General features: G+C 58.2%; 3 protein-coding genes across 3 annotated transcripts; all 3 read left to right on the top strand.

Annotated features, from left to right (window-relative positions):
* Positions 1-1651: 1651 nt before the first annotated feature.
* On the top strand, positions 1652-6724 carry LOC118714808 (serine protease 44). The gene is made up of 7 exons (XM_045578812.1): positions 1652-1655; positions 3653-3859; positions 3918-4049; positions 4191-4347; positions 4901-5196; positions 5806-5969; positions 6491-6724. Exons 1-7 carry the CDS (start codon positions 1652-1654, stop codon positions 6722-6724), a joined length of 1194 nt encoding a protein of 397 aa, XP_045434768.1.
* Positions 6725-8149: 1425 nt separating this feature from the next.
* On the top strand, positions 8150-14956 carry LOC118714809 (putative serine protease 45). Its single transcript, XM_045578813.1, has 5 exons — positions 8150-8231; positions 12572-12722; positions 13127-13401; positions 14157-14320; positions 14600-14956. Exons 1-5 carry the CDS (start codon positions 8150-8152, stop codon positions 14831-14833), a joined length of 906 nt encoding a protein of 301 aa, XP_045434769.1. The 3' UTR covers positions 14834-14956.
* A 3195-nt stretch (positions 14957-18151) lies between these two features.
* Positions 18152-22693, top strand: LOC118714800 (serine protease 46). The gene is made up of 5 exons (XM_036430229.1): positions 18152-18260; positions 19656-19833; positions 19914-20173; positions 21002-21165; positions 22374-22693. The coding sequence occupies exons 1-5, from the start codon at positions 18152-18154 to the stop codon at positions 22626-22628; spliced, it is 966 nt and encodes a 321-aa protein (XP_036286122.1). The 3' UTR covers positions 22629-22693.
* The last annotated feature ends 1591 nt before the right edge of the window (positions 22694-24284 follow it).

The following is a 24284-nucleotide window of genomic DNA, read 5'->3' on the forward strand; positions in this document are numbered from 1 at the left end:
GTGAGGCAGGAGAAGGAGGCGCGCTTTGCGATGAAGTGCTGACTGCCTGCCTGAGAGGGTGAGGGGAGGCCGAGTGTTTCTGGCTGAGCTGGCCAGTGGTGGGGCCGCCACAGCAGCTTGGAAAGGACAGGAAGAGTTGTGTGTGACGTGGGGGTGTCGGGGTGTCCGGGAGTGGAGCTTACCCCGTGGAGGGCGCTGGCTCTAAGGGTTAGGACCTCGGGAGAAACTCTAGGCAAATGAAAGGATCTGGGGGCTACCATCAGAGGTGATATTCCCAATATTTAACAACCACTGTGGTTTGGGAAGCGACCAGTTATAATATCCTTGGATGACATTAGAGTTTTCCTATTAACTTTCCAGTTCTCATATGCACAGAACCCTGGGCTGGTGGGAGCCTGGGGAAAGCCTCCCGCACAGCCTGCCCGGTGTCATGCAGTGCGAAGAGACAGGGAGAGAGAGAAACATCCATGAAGAGCGAGAATCACTGATTGGCTGCCTCCTGCATGCCCCACACTGGGGATGGAGCCCGCAACCTGGGAATCAAACCATGACCTCCTGGTTCATATAATAGACTGATGCTCAATCACTGAGCCACACTGGCCAGGGCCTACCCTCAGCTCTGGATGGGGAGAACTACAAAGCACCGTGGCCATTCATGTGCGTGTGACCCAGAGGACTTATTTTGTCACATGCCTTTGGCCAGTTAGGCAATATGCTCACAGGTTCCAGGACTAGAATGTGGACACCTTTGGGAGGCCATTCTTCTGTCTCCTCCAGGGCTTTTCCAGATGTTGGCCACAGTAGGGCCTGTTGTCTGTGAGGAATACACTTCAGGACCCCAGGAGATGCGTGAAACAGCAATAGTAGCGAACCCTGTACATACAGCTGGCCCCTGAAACACGGCTTCAAACTGCACAGGTCCACCGATACACAGATTGTTTTCAATAAATATACACAGTCCTGAAAATTTATTTTCTCTTCCTTCTGATTGTCTTTAAAACGTTCTCTTCCCTCTAGTTTATTTTATTGTATGAATACATTACATAATACCTATAATATACAAAATCCATGTTAATCAACTGTTTCTGTGATCAGCAAGGTTAGCCACCACAGTAGGCTATTGGTAGGTAAGTTATAGGTGGACTTCCAACTGCAAAGGGGAAATCCCTAAGTCCCATGTTGTTCAAGGCTAAATTGTGCTGTTTTTTCCTATACGTATACATCTATGGTAAAGTTTAATTTATAAATTAGGCGCAGCAAGAGACAAACAACAACAACCAGTAATACAAAGAGAACAAGTATAACAATATAATGTTAGAGAATATCCTGCACTGTATTCACCTTCTCTTTGGCGCATCCAAATTGCCAGCATCATCCTTCTTGAGCTTTGGGGCCAGGAGTCAGGAAATTGAGGTGACTTGGACACAGCACCGCGATACTGAGGCAGTCAACCTGACCACGGAGATGGCGTGAGTGACTAGCGGGTGGGTGGTGCGTGGAGAGCGTGGAGACGTGGGCAAGGGGGTGATTCCCATACTTTGCAGGCAGCGTGATATTTCACCCTGCTACTCAGGATGGAGGGACATTTAAAACGTGTGAATTGTTTGTTTCTGGGATTTTTCCATTCAACATTTCTGGGCCACAACTGGCCATGGGTAACTGAAACCACAGAGGGTGAACCCGTGGATATGGGGGGACTAATATGTTATGGTTTAGCTACCATAAACATTTGAACAGTTATTTTTGTGTGTGTGTATGTGTGTGAACATAAATCTTATTTCTCTGGGATAAATGCCCAGGAGCGCAATTACTAGGTCATGTGGTAATTGCATATTTTATTTTTTAAGAAACTGCCAATCTGTTTTCCAGAGAGGTTTACAGGAATATTTTACATTCCTGGCACAATGTATGAATGATTCAATATCTGCATCCCTGTCAGTATTGGGTGTTATACACACACACACTCACACACACACACACACACACACCCCGATGAACCAAGATTTGTGAAAGAATGGGCCTTTCTTCCCCTGGCTGCTGGCACCACCTTCGCTCCGACCTGGAGCCGCCTTTCTGCCTTTCCACACTGCCCAGAGGCAAGCATCCCACCCTACCCCCAGCCACATGGTGACTGTGTACGCAAATTAACCCTCCATCTTTGTTGGGTTAATTTGCATACTCACTCCTGATTGGCTGGTGGGCATTGCAAAGGTATGGTCAATTTGCATCTTATGCTTTTTTATATATATATATATATATATATATATATATATATATATATATATATATATCTCAAAACATCAATGATGAGAGAGAATGTCTGACTTGCTGCCTCCTGCATGCCCCCTACAGGGGATCGAGCCTGCAGCCTGAGGGGAACTGAACTATGGCCTCCTGGTTCATAGGTTGACACAACCACTGGGCCATACCTGCTGGCTATTTTTAACTTCAGCCAGTCTGTTAGGTGTGCAGTGAAATCTCAATGGAGTTTTAATTTGCATTTTGCTAATGGCTCTTTTCACATGGGGGTTGATTTTTTTTTAAGCAGCACTGTTATCTCTAACGTAGTGCCTAGTAATGTTAAGTGCAACCTTTATGTTAAGGAGTTGAAGGTTTTGTTGTTGTTTTTCCCCACTGCTGCTAGGAGGTTAAGTCGGTTCCACTTTACTTTATTTTATTCTTTATTGTTTAAAGTATTAGATAGGTCTCCTTTTGCCCCCAGTGTCCCTGCCCCCACCCCCCAGGAGTCCTGCCCACACGCATGCACGACCTTGGGCAGATCTCTTACTCCCCCGTCCCCTCCCACCTTTCCTCTGAGGTTGGCGGTCTCCTCCAGCTCCTCTGTCTCTGGATCTATTTTGTTCGTCAGTTTATGTTGGTCATTAGATTCCACCAATGAGTGATCATGGGACACTCACCTTTCTCCCACCGACTCTCTCAGCATAATGCTCTCCGGCCACCCACGCTGTTGCCAATGGAATGAGGCCTTCCTTTTTCGCAGCAGCGGAGCATTCCGCCGTAGGGGGCTTCCCCACTCCATGGGCATTCCGCCTGGGGGTTCCCCCACCCCGATGGGCACTGGGGCTGCTTCCGGCCTCAGCGCTGCACGTGGCGCCGCGGAAGGAAACAAGGAGAAAGGAAGGCCTGGTCCCAGCAGCCCGGCTGGGAGCGCAGCTGCGTGAACAGGCTCTGACCCCCAGGTGACCCCACGCACGCACATACGCAACGCACGCACATATGCACGCGCACACGCACACACCTACGCAAGCACGCACGCAGCGTGACCCTGGTTCCGCCACCACCCGGGCAGGCCGGGCCGCAGCCGCTGAGCGGGCGCCGGCGGAGGGCTACCAGCGGGCCCATGCCGTTACCGGGCCTTGGCACCCGCGCCCTGGGCCTCCTGGTCCTGCTCCTGCTGCCGCAGCCCCGGCTCCCCGAGGCCCGGGCGGGCGGGGAGGGCCGCTGGGGAGGGGCGGCGCTGCGGGCACCCTCATCCCCCCCCGCGGGGGGCGGCCGCCGGGACCCGGGGGCGAGCCCTCGGGAGTTGCCAGCTGTGTGGGCTCAGGGGCCCTCCGAGGCCCCCGGGTCCCCCCCTTTGGCGGCGTCTATCCCGGGGGGCTCTGGTGCCCACCCAACGGTGATGGCCCTCCAGACCCCGCCCGCTCCAACCGCACCGACCGCGGCGCCCACACCGACCTCACCGCCCGCAACGACAGCAGCGCCCGCACCACCCGCAGCGCCCGCAACGACCCCACCACCTCCATCACCTGCACCGACCGCAGCGCCTGCAACGACACCACCGCCTGCACCGACCGCAGCGCCCGCAACCACAGCAGCGCCCGCACCGCCCGCAGCGCCCGCAACCACAGCAGCGCCCGCACCGCCTGCAGCGCCCACACCGACCCCACCGCCCGCAGCGCCCACACCGACCCCACCGCCCGCACGGACCCCAGCGCCCGCATCTACAGCAGCGCCCGCACCACCCGCATTGCCCACACCGCCCGCACCGCCCCCAGCGGGAGGCGGCGTGACGCAGCACCTGCCTTCAGGTGATGCTGCAGGGCCGGCCGGTGCTGGGGGGCCCGGGGGCATGACCTTCCCAGCTCTGGGCCCTGAGATTCCCGGGGATCCCGGGCCGGTGTGGGGTGCCGGGGCGTGACCCTCTCGGTGCTCCCCCCTCACAGCTCCAGGCTGCGGCCACCAGACCATGAGGATCGTGGGCGGCCGGCCGGCTGCGGAGGGGCGGTGGCCCTGGCAGGTGAGCCTGCAGATAAAAGGCCATCACCTGTGCGGGGGTTCCCTCATCGCCAACCGCTGGGTCCTGACCGCCGCCCACTGCATCTTCGGGTGAGTGCTCCAGGCTCCGGGCAGCCCCTGGCCGGTCCCTCCCTGAGCTTTCCCGGCTGTGGGCAGAGGCAGGTGGTGGTAGGGCCCTTGGGAGCCTGAACAGTCCAGATCCAAAACCTGGTTCAAAGCCGCTGCTTTGAAGCCAGGGCTGGTTAGCCTTCACTGCGTGGCAAGAAGCGGGGAGACGCCAGTGGGGGGCAGTGTGTGGGCAAAGACTTTGGGGGGCTCTTAGGGGGGGTGTGGTAGACCCATTTGGTCTCAGGCTTTAATGAGCCCAGAGAGACCTGCGGAGCCTGTTCAATACAGATGGCCTGTCCCCAAGCCCAGAAATTTGATTCAGCAACCAGATAGGGTCTTTGCCTTTTGGACACCTTGCCAGGGATGTGGATGCTGCTGCTCCGAGGACCAGACTCTGAGAACCCCAGGGTGGAGGGGCCAGGGGCCAGGGGCCCAGGGAGGGAAGTGGCTGGTGGCCGGCGTTTGAGATAGGACTGGGCTGGGAAGACCTAGACCACCTGGAAGGGGTCACAGAACACCCAGGATCTCTCTGCAGCTACAAGGATTATATCCTGAAGGTGGGAGGCATACACGTGAACGTGACCTCCAAGAACGCCATCGAAGTCCCGATTCGTGACATCGTCATTCACCAAGATTTCAGCTTTATCGGACTCCTCAACGACATTGCCCTGATTCTGCTCCAGGTCCCCGTGAAATACTCCGCCCACATCCAGCCCGTGTGCTTCCCTGAAAAGACGTTCATGGTGCAAACTGGCACGGACTGCTGGGTGGCGGGATGGGGCAAAGTGAAGGAAAAAGGTGAGCCTGTGAGGCCCTTTCAGGCCGGGGGAGGCCAGGGAGGCAGTTAGCTCTCCAGCGAGAGGGTGAGGGCGGGGGGAGACGCTGCTGCTGGGGCAGTTTGATGGCGTCGCACATTTGTGTTCACGGGCCAGGACGTTGGGTGACAAGCAAGGTGGGTGTTGTCTGCTAATCGGAGCTGTCTAACTGGAAGTGCCTGCCTTGGTGCTTGGGGAGTTTTCTGTGAGAAGCGGCCGTCGAGAGTGCCTCTCGGACACTGCGGGGCCTCCTGCCCTGGGAGGCTGGGTTTGGTGCCTGAGGGACACTTTCTGACGACAGGCTGAGGCTCTGCTCCAAGGGAAAGAAACGCTGATGTCTAGGACACCTGTCGCCATGGCGGAGGGCACTCAGAGTGACAGGTGCTTGGTTCAATCTCTCAGGCTGGCAAGGTCTTGCCTCCTCCGGTCCTGATCGGTTCTTCCTTCTCTTGTCTTGGTTTTGATGCTTACCTCCTCCTCTCCCCATGTCCACCTTGGGTCTCCTTTCCTCCAATGTCCAGTGGGGACAAGAGCTGCTGCCCTAGGAGGATGCTGTGTGCGGCCCCGTGGGGAGCCAGAGTGGGTGCCCCTGAGCAGACCCCCTCATCCGACACTGTCTTTCCAGATTCAGAGGCAGACCGCGAGTTGCTGCAGGAGGCCGAGCTAAAGATCATCCGCCATGAGAAGTGTAACGAGATCATCAAGAAGACCTCGGACACCTGGTTGAACCCAAAGGTCAGGAAAGGGTATGTCTGTGCTTCCAGCGAACTCCAGAAGGCCGTCTGCAAGGTCAGTCCACAGCCTTTGCCACCTCTGCCCTGGGCTGCCCCTGGGGTCTGTCATCACAGGCCTGGGACCTGCCTGTCCCCTACCCCCATTCCCTCTCCGTCCGAACGAAGGGGATTCCACGGACACGCTGCAGGGACTCTGCCAGGCTGGTCTGACCCTGATCCAGCCTTTCAGCAAAGAGGAGAGGATGCTGCCTGCAGGGGAGCAGGGAGGGGGGTTGGTGCAGGCAGGACACACCAGTAAGATGGGTCACATGTTGTGAGCCCCTTCTGTGTGACAGGCAATGCATTCGGTAAGGGCTTCAGTCATTATTGCTGTCTCAGAGTGTGTACATGGTCTGTTTATAGTCAGTATTTTCTGGGCACAGTTTTTTGAGAAAGTATACAAATCTCCAGCTTTTAAATCTCTTTCTCAGAAACCTAGGCCTGGGGGTGCCCATGTGTGTCCAGTGCCTTGCGGGCAGCCAGCGGCTCTGATGTTGGTCTTTGTTGCTCCATTTGTTTCTCTCTCTCTCTCTCCAGGGAGATTCTGGGAGCCCCCTGGTCTGTGAGTTTAATAACACCTGGGTCCAGGTGGGGATTACGAGCTGGACCATCGACTGCAGTGGCAAATACCCTGGAGTTTACACAGAAGTCAGTGTCCACAAGGACTGGGTCATTGAGCAGATGAACCTGGCTTCCTCGCACGACTCCGCAGGCCTGTCTGCCCTGCCCCTGTGCCTGGTTCTGCCCCTGGGTGTCCTGGTGACCTTGTGACCCCAGGCTGTTCCCTCCTGTCTCTGAGTCTCCCTCCAGGCCTCTCCTCCCACCTCCCTCTCCTCAGCGTCCTCCCCTCACCTTCCTGTTGGGACCCCCCGACCCTGTGGAGCCGCACAGCAGAGAGCAGAAGTGAGACTGGAGTTCCCGAAAGTGTCCCCGCTGTGCTCCGGTCCCTGGCCCCAGCCCGCCTGCACCTGCTGAGAGGGAGGCTGAGACCATCCAGCTCGGGGCCAGCTGGCCTGCCCAGGGGAGAGGTGCCGCATGGACGTGCATGGACGTCTTGGAGGTTCACCGAGGAAGAGACGCCATCAGCGCTGGACACCATCAGACCCAGTGGTTTCAGGCCTTGCCTGACACTGTCATACCCTCGGCGTGGTGATTGTCCAGAGAGTGAGCGAGGTGCCACCTGTCCCTGCTGTGCTGTGATTTCCACAGGACTCGGTGGTGGGGTGGGGAGAAGGTCCCTGCACCCCATGTGGATCCACCGTGAGTGGCCAGCCTCTGGCACGTAAGCCTCCTGGGTCAACCTGGTCTTGGAACCCCCTCCCGCAGTGCCCGGTGGCCACATCCAGGCTCACCCCACGTTGTGCTGAGACAGGAAGGAGTGCCGAGATTCTGATGTCAGTGGAATAAATGTTTGGAGAATGTCTTGTGTGTTCTGAAGCTCCCTGGACTCTGTGGGCTAATGTATTGAAGTAGATGTACATGCTTTACATACTGATGATGAGTATAAATGATGAGATTTAAGCTTTTTGTCTCATAAGGTAGTCTTACTTTACTCAGGCCATTCAGTTTTCATATTTAAGAAACTATTCATTAATTTTAACATTGATTTCAGTATTCTGCTTTTTTTAAACAGTAGTATCTGAGAATGCTTTGAATTACAAATTTTTAGCATTCTGTTTCTGATTCATGAAAACATAAAGTTTCTAATCAGTTTTATGATGCAGAATATGAATGCTCTCTGGATTATTGCTGATGTGGGAACAGCTGGTTTCCCACTAGCTGACATTTGAACATATATACATATATTTATTGGTTTCAGAGTGGAAGGGAGAGGAGAGAGAATCACTGATTGGCTGCCTCTTTCATGCCCCTTCCTGGGGATCAAGCTCACAACCCGGGCATGCGCCCTGACTGGGAATCGAACCGTGACCTCCAGGTTCATAGGTTGATGCTCAATTGAGCCGCGCCAGCCGGCACCCACTAGCTGGTATTTATATGCTGAGGACATGCTGTTACTTTTAATAGAACCTGAAAGACATTAATTTTGTTAAAAGATGCCTCCAATCAATGGCATACACATTTGTTTAGTAAAATCAGCATCGCCTTTCTCCTCTGATGGCTCTGCTCAGCCGAGGCTCACGCCTTCCCCGCATCAGCATTCCCTGCGGCTGGCTCCCTCCACGCCCGGGCCTGAGAATGGGCCTGTCCAGCCAGTTGCCGAGTGATGCTGCTGCCGCCCTGGGGACCATGCTCCCACGGGCCACCTCTGCCGCCTACGGTAGGAGCCCACCTGCACCCTAGCTGTGGCCCCATGCGGGGCCCCCACCTGGACAAGAGAGACACAAATCTGGGAGGTCTTCTCCCAGCCTCCCCAGTCAGTTCCAGGACAGCGTCCTTCCAGACGCCATGGCCGCCAGGCCTTCGTCTCTGAGAGCACCCGGTTGGCTCCGAGGCCACTTTCTCTAAGAATCTTCCCGGGTCCCAGCCGGACCCGAATGTTCTGCGCTGCTCACAGCTCCCCCGGCTCTCGGGATGGACAGGAGTCTCCCATGAGCCCTCCCTGGTCTGGGGGTCAGGGGTGCTGCACCAGCCAGGCTCTGGGGGCACCCTCGCCAATTTAAGGCTCTTGGGGGCGCTGATGTGGGGTGGGCCTCCTTGTACGAGGGGGGGGGTCAGGGGCAGTGGGGGCGGGGGAGTGCGGGGGGGGGGGGCGGGGGGTGTGGAGGGTGCAGGTGGGGGTGGGGGTGATGGGGGTCAAGGGGTTGGGGCGGGGAGCGGGCGGCGCGGGGGGGCGTTGGGGGCGAGGAGCGGGGGTGACAGGGTTCAGGGAGCGAGAGGGTCGGGGGTCAGGGGGTCAGGGGTCAGGGAGCAGGGGGGGCGGGGAGCGGGGAGGCGGGGTGCGGGGGGTCGGGGGGCCTGGGGTCACGGGGCGAGGTGCGAGGTGCAGGGGGTGGGGGGGGCGGTGTGTCAGGGGATGGGGGGCGGGGGGGCGGGGAGGCGGGGGGGCGGGGTTGGGTTGGGGGGCCAGGGGGGGGCGGGGGGCGGGGAGCGGGGAGCGGGTGGGCCAGGGTCGGGGGGCGGGGATGCGGGGGGTGCGATGGGCGGGGTGCAGGGGGGCGGGGGGCGGGGGGCGGGGGGCGGCAGGCGGGCTGGCGCGGGGACCTGGCGGGTAATGAGCTGGAGGCTGCCGCGCGCCACGGCGCCTTCGCAGCGGTTCACCCGAAGGTCCCGCTGGGCTCATGGCCGCCTCCCGGGGCCGCCTCCCGAGCCTCCTCCTCCTGCTGCTGCCGCTACTGAGCTGGGGTGAGGGCAGGTCCCGCCCCCCTCCTCCGCCAACCCCCTCCTCCCCCCAAGTCCCCCTGGAGACCGGACCCCCAGTCACCTCTCCTCCGCTACCCACCCCACCTCCCTGGGAGATTCCGGGGGCCCTTCTCCTGGGGGCCAGCCTCTTCCCCTGCTGGGCCGGCTGAGACCCCAGCCACTGCTGACAGCATCCCAGGCCTTGCCCTCGCCTCCCCCATCGGGGCCCCACCGGGGCATGGGGTCTGGCCCGCAGAGTCCAGGTCTCCATGTGGCAGAAGAGCCCACAGTCACCCTCAGCAGGGCCTCTTTCCTGCCAGCGCCCTCCGCAGGCCGGGGCCTCTCCCCGGTGAAGCAGACGAAGGGGTTATGGAGCCAGAGGGAGGGAGGGAGGGAGGTGGTGCGTCGGGAGCAGCAATACCTGGGAGTGAGGCTCTCCACCCAGTGCCCACGTGGGTGGCACGACTGGTGCCTGCGCACACAGTGGTTCGGGGTGCCCGACACAACTTTAATTTAAAACATGGCAATTCTCCATCGAAGTCTACATCCGGCTCCCGAACAGTCACAAGGGCAGTGCAGTGGTCAGTCAGTCATGTCCTCCCAGAAATTTCCACCTGGAGCCTCACCAGCGGTCACACTTACCGGCGGGCACACCGCACCGGCGCTCACACCTCACCGGCGGGCACACTTACCGGCGGGCACACCACACCGGCGGGCACACCTCACCGGCGGGCACACCTCACCGGCGGGCACACCTCACCGGCGGGCACACCTCACCGGCGCTCACACCTCACCGGCGGGCACACCTCACCGGCGGGCACACCTCACCGGCGGGCACACCTCACCAGCGGGCACACTTACCGGCGGGCACACCTCACCGGCGGGCACACCTCACCGGGGGGCACGCCTCACTGGCTGGCACACCTCACTGGCTTGCACGCCTCACCGGTGGACACGCCGGTGGGCGATTACCCGGCATTGCAGTCCCTGTGCGGTAACACCACCTCTGTGAGCTCCGTAACCAGTGTGTGCTTCTCACTCCCCTCTCCCTTTGTCCCAAGAGGAGCTTTAAGGGTTTGTAGGGGAGTGAGTCAGAGAGGCTCTGCCTCCGCACCTCCTGCTGCTCTCCCTCCCTCCGGCCACCCCCCGCTCCCGGCTCCGGCTCTTCCCTCAGGCACTGCAGGCCCTCCTGCTGCGGGGGCGCTTGCCGGCCTGGCACAAGCGGCGTGCACCAGGAGGCCAAGCACCCGCCTGCCGGCCGCCACCTGAACGGCAGAGAAGGCTGTGGGAGGCCCGCCCCCTGCAGGCTGGGCTTGCTCACTGGTCCTCTGGCTCCGTGGATGGCACCACTGGTCTGTAGATTCAGAGATGGGGAGGGCAGTCATCCTGCACTTGGCCTGGCCCCCAAGTCTCCCCTCTGCTCACCACGTGTGTGCTCACCACGTCTGCCCTCAGACGCCACATTTCTTGCCCCGTTTCTGCAGCGCCTCCTGTGGGCCTCGCTGCCCTCAGTCTTGCCACCTTCCTACGGTTCCCTCTGCTGCCTTCGACGAGCCGGGCCCACGTCCCATCTTCGCTGCCTCCCTCTCCCGGACCCTGCGCCCGGCCTCGTTCTGGCCGTCACAGGCCTTGCCCTTTGGCCCCAGAGCGCAGGCCTGCACCACGGTTTGCTTTGTGAGGAACGTCATGGCCACGTCTCATTCGTGGCTCACCTTCTCTGGAATGACCCCTCTTGCCCCAGCGCTCTGTCCACGGCCTCTTCGGGGCTCACCTGGCCTCGGGCCTCTCCCTGCCTCGGCCTCCCGCAGGCACGGCGGCGTGGCCCTGCCTGACGCCTGTGTCCTGCAGCTCGGGCTCGGGCGGGAGCGAGGGGAGCTGGGAAATACTGGTGAACGAATAAAGGGACGCATCCACGAAAACACCCTCTCGTCCTCATCCTGTCGTGGCCTCTCTCTCCATCTCTGTCCCTTTTCTCCTGCAGGTGACAGAGGAGGCGACACCGCATCAGGTGGGTAGGGTGAGCCTCAGCTCGGGGGGGTCACCTGTGGCCTGAGGAGGGGCACCTAGTGCCCAGGGCCTGCTTTCCGAAGGCCACACTGCAGACTGTGCTGTGGGACCACAGACGGCCGCAGGGAGAGCGTTCCCGTGGGACCCGAGCCTCTGCTTCCGGCTCAGCTTCCCTGACCAGGTGGTGCCCCCTTCTACACACACACCTCCGGTTCTAATGGCTCCTCTGCACGTGGAGCTCCGGGTCCGAGGCAGAGCCCGTGGCAGAGCCCCCAGAGCCCCCAGAGCCCGTGTCAGAGCCCCCAGAGCCCGTGGCAGAGCCCCCAGAGCCGTGGCAGAGCCTGTGGCAGAGCCCCCAGAGCCGTGGCAGAGCCTGTGGCAGAGCCCCCAGAGCCCCCAGAGCCCGTGGCAGAGCCCATGGCAGAGCCCCCAGAGCCCGTGGCAGAGCCCCCAGAGCCCCCAGAGCCCGTGGCAGAGCCCCCAGAGCCCCCAGAGCCCGTGGCAGAACCCCCAGAGCCCCCAGAGCCCGTGTCAGTGCCTCCAGAGCTGGCTCTTCTGGGTCTCCCTGCCTTTTCCTGATGCTTCAAAATTGGAGGCTGGTGTATGCTGTTCATGGCCCCTTTAGTCCTGATTTATTCTGAATTATTTGATTAATTTATTCCTGTTTATATCCATGCTCCACTCCTATTTCTTCTCTTTACTCTCTTCAAAAAAGTGTATTTTTTTAAGAGAGTAAAGAGTAAAAATACTCTTTCAAAAAAGTGTATTTTTATTGACTTCAGAGAGGAAGGGAGAGGGAGAGAGATAGAGAGAAAAACATCCGTGACGAGAGAGAATCATTGATTGGCTGCCTTCTGCACGCCCCCCACTGGGGACTGAGCCTGCAACCTGGGCACGTGCCTTTGTCCGGAATTGAACCTGGGACCCTTCAGTCGGCAGGCGATGCTCTATCCACTGAGCCAAACCGGCCAGGTAATTTGTGTAACTTTTTTGTGTATGTATAATCCTTCAACAACTTACTCTCACCGTCAGTGATAGTTCTCTACCCAGCACACCCAACAGAAAATACATTCTCTGTGTCTCCCCCACTGCCCCCTGCCGCGCACACACACACACACCCGTGCTGTCGCCATCTCAAGCATCTCATCTGTCACCGTGGCTTCTGCCTGGCTCACGCTCTGGCAGCCCTGTCCTCCGCTCCTGCCTCCGAGACGGAGGCCCCTCAGACAGGACAGTGCACAGGCCCGGGCTTCTTGGTCACCATCCTCCGCTCCCCGGGTGGTCACTGCGCCTCCTGGCACCTTGTTCCAGAAGCTTGTGGCAAGCCCTGGTGGCCGCAGGAGGTGGACGCGAGCCGCCACTGGCCCTGGGAGGCGAGCCTCCGCGTGGACCATGAGCACGTGTGTGGAGGGGCCCTCGTGGGCCACAGCTGGGTGCTGACCGCCGCCCACTGCATCCAAGGGTGAGTGCGGCCTCGCTCTGGGCTGGAGACCCAGCTGCCACGGGCCCCGTGTGGCGTCCTCTTTCCTCGGAAGCCACATGAGTGGGGGGTGGGGGCGTGGGAAGGAGTGCCCAGACAGGGGGCCTCACGGGGCCAGGGCCTGAGCTGGGATAGGAGTCCCCAGCCACAAAGACGTGAGGTAAGTGAAACTCGGTATGAAAACATATGTGTGGACTCACCCCTGTGCACACAGCACCGCGCCAGGCCACCTGCAATCAGCGGGAGCGGTGGGGGGAGGGGGGGCAGCCGGACCTCTGACCCCAAGGGCCTCCAGGCCGGATGGGCAGGGCCCTGGGGGGGTCCTGGGAGGAGGAGGAGCAGGGTGCCGGGGACCCTGGCACCTACAGGGGGCTGTGTTCCTGTAGCACCAAAGAGTACTCCGTGACCCTCGGCACAGCTCGGCTGCAGCCCCCGGACCCCCAAAAGGCCGTCTCGGTCCCGGTGAAGGACATCGTCGTGCACCCCAAGTTCTGGGGCCGCACCTTCACCACAGGCGACGTGGCCCTGCTCCAGCTGCAGGCCCCCGTGGCCTTCAGTGAGTCCGTGCAGCCCATCTGCCTCCCGGAGCCCGCCTTCGACCTGAAGGTGGGGACGCAGTGCTGGGTGACGGGCTGGGGCCGGGCCAAGCTGCGCTACTCAGGTGAGCGGGGGGAGGGGTGGGCAGTGGCGGGGGGAGGGGCGTCCCCCGGAGGCCGCAGCGGCTCCTCCTGCGGGGCCCCTCACGGAGCCTCTCGGAACGCATGTCCGTGGCCTTTGGCCCCTGGTCCTCGATGGCTAAGGCTGCTCTCACGTGGGCTCCGCTGCTCCTGGCTGTGGGCCCTCAGGCAGGCCCAGCCTCTCGGGGGCTCGGAGTCAGGGAGCCACAGATTCCCTCGCTCACCTGTTCACTTGACGACCTCAAGCATCGGCCACACGCCGGGCCTTGGCCCTGCCCCCAGGGAGCCACCCCTGAGCAGAGGGTGCAGGCTGACAGGGAAAGACTTGTTAGGTGGTCTTTTATTAAAAAGGATTTTAAAAATATATTTTTTTGTTGATTTCAGAGAGAGGAAGGAAGAGGGAGAGAGACAGAAACATCAATAATGAAAGAGAATCATCGATCGGCTGCCTCCGGCACGCCCCACGCCCGGAATTGAACCCTGACCTCCGGTTCAAGGGTCCAGGGTAAACTCCTGAGCCACACCTGCCGGCTTGTCCGGTGATGGTGAGCTCCACGGAGAGGTGTGTGGGAGCTCTGGGCCGAGGGGCCGCCTGAGCTGCCTGCAGGAGGCGTGCGCTCTGTTCAGGGGGCAGAGGGCACGGCTGGGGCACAGCCAGGTTAGGGTTAGGGTTAGGGTTAGGGCACAGAGGTGCAGCTGGCTCTCAGTGTCCCCGTGGCTTGGATTACATCTGCCGCAGCCAACTCCACGCTGACCCGGGAGCTGCGGGAGGCCAAGGTGTTCATCATAGGCAACAAGAGGTGCGACCAGATGTACCGGAAGGAGTCCTCCATCCCCCACATCTCGCCCTTGGTCCTGGGGGATATGATCTGTGCCACCAATTTCGGGGAAAACCTGTGCAATGTGAGTCTGGGGAAGGACTCCCAGGCGGAGGGGCAGGTCCCGGGGAGGGGCATGCTGGCCTCACACTGCTCCCATCCCTCTTCCCCTGAGGCTCTGATTCTGCCCAACATTCTGGGACAGGGTCCCTGACTCTGGAGCTGCGGCGGCGGGACCCTGGGTAGTGGATCCCGGAGGAGCGAAAGGGTCTTCCCAGGGGAACTCAGATGGGCGTTCTGGGTCCCCAGGTCCCCTGGTCCCAGCTGGGCCCAGAGCCTCCGTCAGGCCTCTCTCTCTGCCCAGGGGGACCCCGGGGGCCCGTTGGCTTGCGAAGTGGAGGGCCGGTGGATCCTGGCCGGGGTGATGTCCTGGGAGAAGGCCTGTGCCAAAGCGCAGAACCCGGGTGTGTACTCGCGCGTCACCAGATACAGCAAATGGATAAAGAACCAGATGAGCAGCGGGCCGCCCTCGGGCCCCGGCACCCCCGTCCGGCTCCTCCTCCTGTCCTGGCTGCTGCCTCCCCAGGTGGGCCCCTGACCGGCCCCCTCCGGAATGGGGCCACACCAAGGTTAGACCCAGGCCACCTGTCCCTATTCAGCCAGAGTCAGGGTGGGGACAGAGTGGCCCCGGGGAGCCTGGTCCTGCCTGGGCAGTCCGTAGGGAGGGTTGTGGTGGGTGACCAGGAGAGGGAAAGTGCGGCCTAGAGGGTCTGGGATTGGGGCCAGAGCAGCAGGGATTAAATTTGTGAAAATGTAAGCTGGTTCTCTTCTCTTTCCTGGGTGGCCCTGGTGGCTGGGGTAGGGGAGGTGGGAGGGCAGGGTCTCCTGGAATTAATTCTACCAGGTGGGCTGATGTTTCTTGCTTATCACTAGTGCTGGGGCATAGGGAAAGGGCTTGAGGCCTCAGTTTTCTTATCTGTGAAGTGGGCATGCTGTAAGGGAGTACTGCCCCAAAGGCTGACAATAGGAAGGTCCTACATACAGTCAGCTTTTACTTTTCTAAAAACAATATATTTTTATTGATTTCAGAGAGGAAGAGAGAGAGAGAGAAACATCCATGATGAGAGAGAATTATGGATAAATTCCCTCCTTCACACCGCATCCTGGGGATGGAGCCTGCAACCTGGGCCTGTGCCCTGACCAGGAATCAAACCATGACCTCCTAGTTCATAGGTTGACGCTCAGCCACTGAGCCACGCCTGCTGGGAAGTTTTTAAAGTGGCATTTTAACATACTAATTACAAAAGTATTACATGTTCATGGACACACTTTTCTTTACAGTAAAAAAACTATAATAGCTGGACCACTCTCGAGCAGCCGGGTGGGAGGCCTTTCCATCTGAGCAGAGAATACAGTTGTTGCAAGTAGAAGTCAGCATTCTTTAGAATGTCTGGAGATGAAGAAAAAGTGGAATCATGCCGTCTTGAACCAGCTATCCAGAAATTCATTAAACAGTAATCCCACAGACCTGGAGAGGTTAAGAAAGCGCCAGATAAATATGGAGAAGTATCAGAGATGCAGGATCTGGGACAAGCTGCACGAAGGGCACATCAATGTGGGATGTACAGTGCAGGGCAAAGGAAACAAAATAAAAAAACAGGACCACATCAAATTAAAAAGTCTTTACACAGCAAAGGAAACCATCATCAACAAAAAAAGGCAACCTACTGAATAGAAGGAGATATTTGCCAATAATACATCTGATAAGGGGTTAATACCCAAAATTTATAAAGAACTGATACAATCAACACCAAAAAATAGGTAGTCCAATTAAAAATCAGACGAGGACACTTCTCCAAAGAGTATATACTGGTGGCCAATAGACATGTGAAAAGAAGCTCAATTTCACTAATCATTAGAGAAATGCAAATTAAAACCACAATGACATAAAAGTTGCATTACAATATAAACTAGAGGCCCGGTACATGAAAATTCATACCGGGAGCCCTCAGGTGCAGGAGTTGACCCAGCGATCAGGGAAAGAGACATCCCCATCACACCTCTGCTGCTGCCGCTGCTGGCAGCCCAAGCCTCCACCAGCCCTGGTTACCTGAGCCTCGGGCGGCCCTGGGAGGCCGGGCAGCTGCCATCCAAGGCTTGTCTGTGCATTGGGCCGGCCCTGTGCGGCTGGACTGCTGAGGGGAATGGGGGACTCTGGAGGCAGGCACACAGAGCTGAGGGGACTGGGTGCCCCCCTCTTGTGGCTGTGGGCACCACCATCTTTGAGGGCAGGGCAGTCAATTAGCATATTCCCTCCTTATTGGCTGTGGGCGCCACCACCTTTGTGAGGGTGTGACGGTCAATTAGTATATCCTCTTTATTAGATAGGCTATAGAGAGATAATCTGCTGACTTCTGAGAGGTTTACCGCAGGAATTAAGACATTGTCTATTCTTTCTTGCAGTTATAACTCTTGCTTTATGTTTCAAAGCTGTGTTGTTGCATACTGTACATCTGGGCACATATCCTATCGATGTAAAAGGGTCCTATTTAGGATTTGTTCTTTTTCAACAATCTGGCTCCTATCATGGAGTTCATTTCTAATTCTACTGTTCTAATCTATTAGGGTATAATTTTATATGTTGTACATGTTTCTCACAGATTTTCCTTGCGTTTACTTTGCACCTTTTATAGTTTCTTGATTTGAACATTTATTTTCATTATTTCACATTTCACGTGTCTTGGCTTATTGCTTAGTCTTTTGTTATTAAATCCCCGCGTCGTCGCATCCTAGTAAGAAATGTGGGACTTCAGCACGTGGGGAAGTTACTGTGGTTTCCTCAGCAGTCGACTGTGTGGTTGGTTTTATAGGCAGTTCATTCCCCAAAGACTCCCACTGCAGTGAGGGTTTGGTGTCGTAGGCAGTGCTGCGGGCTTTTTTTTTTTTTTTTTACATCATTTGTTTGATGTCACGTTATTGATGAGCAGAACTTTATGACGTATGGTCATTGGAACTCTTCTCTCTTTCCAACATAAGATGACTGTCTTTTTCTGGTCAGAGAGTAGCATTGCCATTTCTATTTTTGCTTGTGTAGACAATATTTTTTTGCCCATCATTCTACCTCCAACCGCTTCATGTCCCTTTGTCTTAGGTGGGTCTTTAATGAGCATGTTATTGGGTTTTTTTCTATCCAATATAAGAATCTTGACTTGGAGAGTTTGTTTGTATTCACCTTGGTGGCGATAATGGATATGCATTTTTATTCAATTACCTTGTGTGGATTTTTATTTTTTATTGATTGTTTCCTCTCAAAGTATTTCCCTCTCACCTACCCCAAGTAGAAATTCGCTCAAAGAAGAAATTCGATGGTAGGAATAATCATTTCCCCTTCCTTCTCTACCAGGTTTCCCTAAAAATAGTTGGTTTTGCCTGCTTTTGAATTTCATAGAACATGGGCCTTATGGTGTCCGGCTCCTTTTCCTTGAAACTATGTGTATGAGCTTCACGTGTTGCTGTGTGTCCATGGCTGTGACCGTGGAGGACAGTCGTGTGGCCTGGGCCGGGGCTCTGCCCGACAGCCCTGCTTGGCACACACGGGGAGCGGCTGCCGCTGCGGGGCACCCCGTCTGCTCTCCTGCATTGCGCCCGGTGCTGTCACGGGTGCGGGTGGGCACGGCGGGCCGTCGAGCCCAGCTGAGCCAGCACTGCCCGGGCTCCGTCAGTCCCGGGAGACCACTCGAGGGAGGCATCCGTCAGGGGTCACAGCCTGCCGGGTGGGGCCTCACCAAGACCCAGGGGCTCCCGGTCTGCGGGCATCCTGACGCTGCCCCCGTGCCCCCTGCCCCGGCTACCCTGAGTAAACAAACCACGAGTTCTAGAACCCCGCAGGTTGGCGGTGCCCTCTCCCCATACCGCGATGGGGACCAGCGGGCACCAGATGCCCGTGGCGTGCGGGTGGGGCGACCTTCGCGGCCTCTCATCTCCGCTGTCTTTTGGCCGAATGGCGAACCCGCTCATTGTGGAAGGTAGGGCTCTGGGGACGGCATCGGGGCCGGGGAGGGCAGAGGGGTCCGCTTGCCTGGTGTCTGTTGGCTGTCCTCACGCCCCACGGATGCACCTTCACCAGACTGCAGGGTGTGCCACCCTGGGGACCCAGCTGATGTCCAGGTCATCCTGGTTTGCAGGCGACATGGACACCAGGAAAGAGCCTTCTTGAAAGTTGGGGGCGCCCTAGCCGGTTTGACTCGATGGATAGAGCACCAGCCTGCGGACTGAAGGGGCCCGGGTTCGATTCCCAGTCAGGGCACAGGCATGAGTTGCAGGCTTTGATCCCCAGGAGGGGGCGTGCAGGAGGCAGCCAATCAATGATCCTCTCATCATTGATATTTCTATCTCTCCTCTCTTTCCTTTCCTCTCTGAAATCAATAAAATATATTTTAAAAAATAATAAAAATAAAAATTGAATCTATGTAAAAGACTGTCAAACTATAGCGGGAAGGCAAGAAAGGTGGGGGGGGGGGGTCTGTAAGAGATCAGCCGAAGGACTTGTATGCATCCATATAAACATGGGGGGGGGGGCAGGTGAAGGCATATGCGGTAGGGGGGGGGCCTGGGGGGAAAGGAGACATATGTACTACTATTTGTAATGCTTCAAACAATAAAACATAGAAAACAAACAAACAAATAAATAAATGAAAATTGGGGACAAGCTAACGTCCGTGGGGCAGATGAGCTTGTCTGGAGGTGCAATCCAGGCCTGTGATGAGGCCCCCCTGCCCTCCCCCGCCCTCCCATGCCCTCCCCTGCACCCCCTTCCCTCCCCTACCCCGCCCCTGCCCTCCCCCGCCCTCCCCTCATCATGTGAATGGCTGCTCCTGCACATCTGAGGCTGAGGTCACAACACTCGGGGAGGTAGCTTCCAGTATCCCCACCTCACCAGCGGAAACCAGGTCCAGAGAGCTTCAGGGACCTGGGGAGCCAGCATCCAAACCCGTTTCCCAGTAGGCTCTTTAAAAAAATATAAATGTGTTTTTACTGTATTGATTTTCAGAGAGAGAGAGGAAGAGAGAGAGAAACATCGGTTGGCTGCCTCCAGCACGCTCACACTGGGGTTGCGCCTGAGACCGGGCCTGTGCCCTGACCGGGAATCGAACTGTGACCTCCCGTTCACAGGCTGACGCTCAGCCATGGAGCCACACCAGCCGGGCTTTCAGTAGCCTTTTTGGGGGTGAAAAATCTGGGGTCCCATGTGGCAGAAGGGCTCTGGGCGCCCACCCAAAGTGACCACGTGTGTTCTCGTGGGGCAGCCCAGCTTGGTCACCTGCCCGCTGCCGTGTGCCCGAGGCTCCCCTGCCTCCACAGCCGGCTGCCTGTGCCACCGTGTCCACGGCCTGGCTGGTGCCTTCTCTGTCTCTCCTCAGAGCCCTGGTTCTGGGGCTGCGGTCAGACCAACACGTCCTGCAAGATGGTGAAGGGGAAGCTGGTGGAGGCAGGCAAGTGGCCGTGGCAGGTGAGCATCCTGTTCATGGGCATGTACATCTGCAGCGGCTCCGTCATCCACCACCTGTGGGTCCTCACGGCTGCCCACTGTCTGGAGAGGTCAGTCCGGGCCGGGCGGGCCGGGGCGGGTGCTGGGGTCACAGGTGCCTGCGGAGACCGCCTCCCCCCACGGCCTGCAGGTCCCTGGATGCCAGCAAGTACTCAGTGATGGTGGGAGCCCAGCACCTCTCGGCAAACGACACCCAGCTCCCACTCGCTCGGCTGGTGATCCACGAGAATTTCAAGAGCCTCATATCCGATGACATCGCCCTCCTGAAGCTCAAGGACCCCATCCTCTGGTCCCCCATGGTCCAGCCCATCTGCCTCCCGACCACCAAGCTCGTGCCAGAGGTTGGATCCTCATGCTGGGCCATTGTGTGGGGACGTCCGTCCGTGAGAGGTGAGGGGGCAGTTTCCAAAACATGGCCTCTTTAGAACACATCGCCCTGGGCCTGGCCCTTCCCTTCCCTTCCCTTCCCTTCCCTTCCCTTCCCTTTCCTTTCCTTCACTCGTCACCATGTCAGCAAACATGTCCTGAGCATCTCCATGCTCTGCACACTCTCCCAACTTCTGCTGAGAGCAAAGAGCTCTCATGGAGAAGACACTTGGTCTGCATGGGCCTCAGGCCTCAAGGTCAAATCCAACCAGAGCCATCACCTGGCAACAGGGCAGGGAGTTCTCCCTGGACGGCAGTGGGCTCCCCTGCCCGCAGGTGGCAGGGAACCATTGGGCAGCCACGCAGCTGTTACCCTGAGATGCCAACGGCCCCATTAGCAGCACACTGGGGTTCTAGCATCCAAGAGCCTTTTGGGGCCCGCCTCCCAGGGGTGGCACACTCCGGGCTCCCGGGCATTGTCACCTGACCACGTAGCCGAGCAGTGCTCAGCCCCTCAGCCTCCTGGGTCCCCGAGGAAATCTCCTTGTCCTCGTTCAGTGCCGGATGTCACTCTAAGCCTTCGGGGGACTTTTACTCCGTTTTCTAAAGTCAGGCAATGGATGGGGCCTTTATAAATCACACCCCGCCCACAAAATAAATAAATTACCACCCATGAAATGGCCCTGCCCCCACTTCAGGGAACACATATGGCCCCAAGGTACAGTGGTGCCAAATTACTGAAGGGATGCTGAGGCGGAATCTTCCTCTCTTTCTTTCTCTCTCTCTCTCTCTCTCTCTCTCTCTCTCTCTCTCTCTCTCTCTCTCTCTCTCTCTCTCCCCCCTCCCCCCCAGTGGCCACAAAGTCCCCCTACAGTCTTCAGGAAGTTTCCGTCAGGATAATAAACAGTGAGACCTGCAACCAGCAGTATCAGTTCCTCTACCTGAAGGGCCAGAAGAAGATCATGGGCAAGGACATGCTGTGCACCAGCTCAGAGTGGGGCGCAGACTCTTGTCAGGTGCTACTGTGTGGCCGGGGCAGGGAGGGACTTCTGGGGTCAGGCCTTCCTTCTCCCGTGGCCCTGGGAGACCTCGGACAAGCCTGCCTTCCTGGGTTCGCTTCCCAGGCCGTCAGACCCGGCGCACGCACTCTGCTCCTGGCCACAGGATGGTGCCTCTGAGCGTGTCTCCACACGACCAGGACATGCTCGCATCTGGCAGAACCGGTTTTGCACAAATGGCCTCCTTCTGTAGACACACTTCTGTCTCTTGCATCTTCTGTTCAACATTGTTGAGATTTAGCCTTAGTGATAGGTGCAGCTGAGTCATGAATCAGCTCTGCCCACGATATTCCCTGTGGTGAATATGCCACAGCTTACCCTTTCTACTACATTGAAGCAGTTTCCAGTTGTTTTTTTTCACATCACAGATTCTGCTCCTCCAAATATTCTTACACTCATTTCCCTATTGACACTCTCCAGAATTTTCCAGGGGCTGCATCCTGCAAAGAACTGGTGGGTCAGAGGTTTGCATTATTTTTTCAGAAATCTGTATCATTGCCCTGGCCGGTGTGGCTCAGTGGATAGAGCATCGGCCTGCGGACTGAAGGGTTCCAGGTTCGATACTGGCCAAGGGCATGTACCTCAGTTGGGGGCTCAATCCCTGGGCCCATAGGGGAGGCAACCAATCGATGTGTCTCTCCCACATCAAGTTTTTTCTGCTCCCTTCCACTCTCTAAAAATCGATGGGAAAAAATATCCTCATGTGAGGATTAACCAAACATTTTATATCGTTTATATCTATAGAGAGAACCATTTTTTTCCTAATTTACAAAACTTTTCAATGACATAGAAGAGTGTAAAATTTTTTAAATGACCATAAACCTGCCATCAAGAGGAATAACAGCAGTTACCTTTGGATTGACCGATGCTGCTGTAACAAAGGAGGAGGGGTCGGGGTGCATTTCCACTAGCTCACCGTGCATGCAGGACTGCGGGAAGGAAGGTCCGGGCACCCCCTTGGCGGCCCCCCAACTCAGGGGAGTTTGCAGGAGACTGAAGGGGAAGGACAGCGAGGCCCTGACGGATTCCCAGTGTGGAGCCGCTGTGTGCTGAGCGGGTCCCCGCCAGGCCCGTCCTCAGGGGCCCGAGGCCCGGCTCACGCTGAGGCCGCAGCCTGTGGAGGGCGAGTTCGCCGGGGCCTCCCTGACGCCCCTCTGCCCTGGCAGGTGAACTCGGGCAGCTCCCTGGTCTGCCAGGTGAACAAGACGTGGATCCAGATGGGGGTGGAGAGCTGGAGCTTCAGCTGCAAGCAGCACCACTTCCCCAACATCTACACCAGCACCTCCCACTTCACCCACTGGATCCAGAGGCAGATCGCAGACGTGCAGTTCAAGAGCAGGGCACAGCCCACCTTCCTGAGCCCGACCCTGCACACCGACTACATCCTGCTGGTCTCCCTGGGCTCCCTGCGGCTCCTGTGAGCAGTGCTGCCGGGCTTGTCCGAGCTGGAGCCAGGCTGCTTCTCCCTGTCCTGTGCCTGCCCGCCGAGAGGGGGGCCCGCAGGCCGTGGGCACAGGGGCAGGCGCCCCGGGGGAGGGAGGGCCCCATGCCTCTGGCTTCCAGTTGTTCAATGAAGATGCTTTTTCACTTTTCCCACCGAAGTCATCTTTCTTCTAGACTCTGGTCGGCCCCCTGCCCTCCCGCCCCCCTACCCCCTGACCCCCCACCTGCCCATCTCCTCTGCCTGCCCCCCCCCCCGCCCTCCGAGACGGCCCTGCCCCCAGGCCCCCAGGCCTGGCCTCGACCACAGTTCCCCTGGGGCCTTCCTGGGAGGGTCCGTCTCTTCCCAAGACAAACCCCAGACCTGCCCTGTGGTTCCAGAAGCGGCCTCTCCCAGCCCCAGTGTCCCCTGGTTTTACCACATCTGACCACTTCTCTCTCCCTGCAGGGGTGGGTGCGGGGGCAGGGAGGGCAGGGCACGCTGCTGGGTGACTGGGTGGGGGGTGCACACTGAGCTGCCTCGGGGACCCATCGGGCTCTGGACCCAGGGCAGCGTCCCGCCGAGTGGGGAGGGAGTGGGTCCCTCAGCCCTGGAGGGGCTCAGGTGGGCCCTGGGAGGGTAGTGGGTGTGACTGGCTGAGTCCTCAGAGACGAGGGCCGGGTGGCAGCCCCGGCCGAGGTCAGGATGTCCTGGCGTGGCTCCCTGGGCCTTTTGTGCCGGAGGCCGGGGTGTCTCATGCCCCCCCGACTGCATTCTCAATGTTCTCTCCATCCATGTGGTGGGGCCATCAAAATGTTTCCTAATTCCATATCCTGATAAACTAGAAACACCAATCAGAAAGGATATATGCACCCCCATGTTCATAGCAGCACAATCTACAATAGCCGGGATTTGGAAACAGCCGAGGTGCCCATCAGCAGATGATTGGATCAGAAACCAATGGTCCAGCTACACAATGGAATACTACGCTGCCATAAAAAGAAGGAATTCTCATCATTTGCAGCCACCTGGATGGAATTGGAGACCATCATGCTGAGTGAAATGAGCAGTCAATGAAAGAGAAACACCGCATGACCTCACTCATGTATGGATAATAAGGAACATTATAAACCGATGGACAAAAAGGTAGACACAGAGAGAGACAGCCAAGCATCAGACTGTCCATGGCAGGGGAGGCAGGGTGCGGTGGGGGTAAGAGATTAACAGAGGGGCTTGTGTGCGTGCCTATGACACAACCAACGGAGGCAGAACTCTGGGGGGAGGGCGTGTGTGTGGGAGGGCAGCAGTGAGCTATGGACGCATGTAATGCCTTAATTAAAAATAAAATAAAATAAAACAGTTCCCTAATTCCAACACGCGAAGGGCTCTGCTCCCCGAGGAGGTGGCGGGGCGGGGGCGCCCACGCGGCCGGCCAAGGGGTGGGGGGTGGGGGGGGGACGGGCCATGGAGGGCCCGGTGCCCAGTGGGGCAGTTGGGAGGCCGGCCACCAGGGGGCGCCCTGGCAGCGAGACCCGGGAGCTCCACTGCGGCCGCTGGGGGTGCCGGGGGTGCCGCTGGGGGGCGCTGGAAGCAGGAGGCCGCTGGGGGGCCGGGGTCGGCCGCTGGGGGGCGCCGGAAGGCGGGGGCGGCCGCTGGG

Source organism: Pipistrellus kuhlii, unplaced genomic scaffold (genome assembly GCF_014108245.1).
Source record: "Pipistrellus kuhlii isolate mPipKuh1 unplaced genomic scaffold, mPipKuh1.p scaffold_m20_p_103, whole genome shotgun sequence".
Classification (NCBI taxonomy): Eukaryota; Metazoa; Chordata; class Mammalia; order Chiroptera; family Vespertilionidae; genus Pipistrellus; species Pipistrellus kuhlii.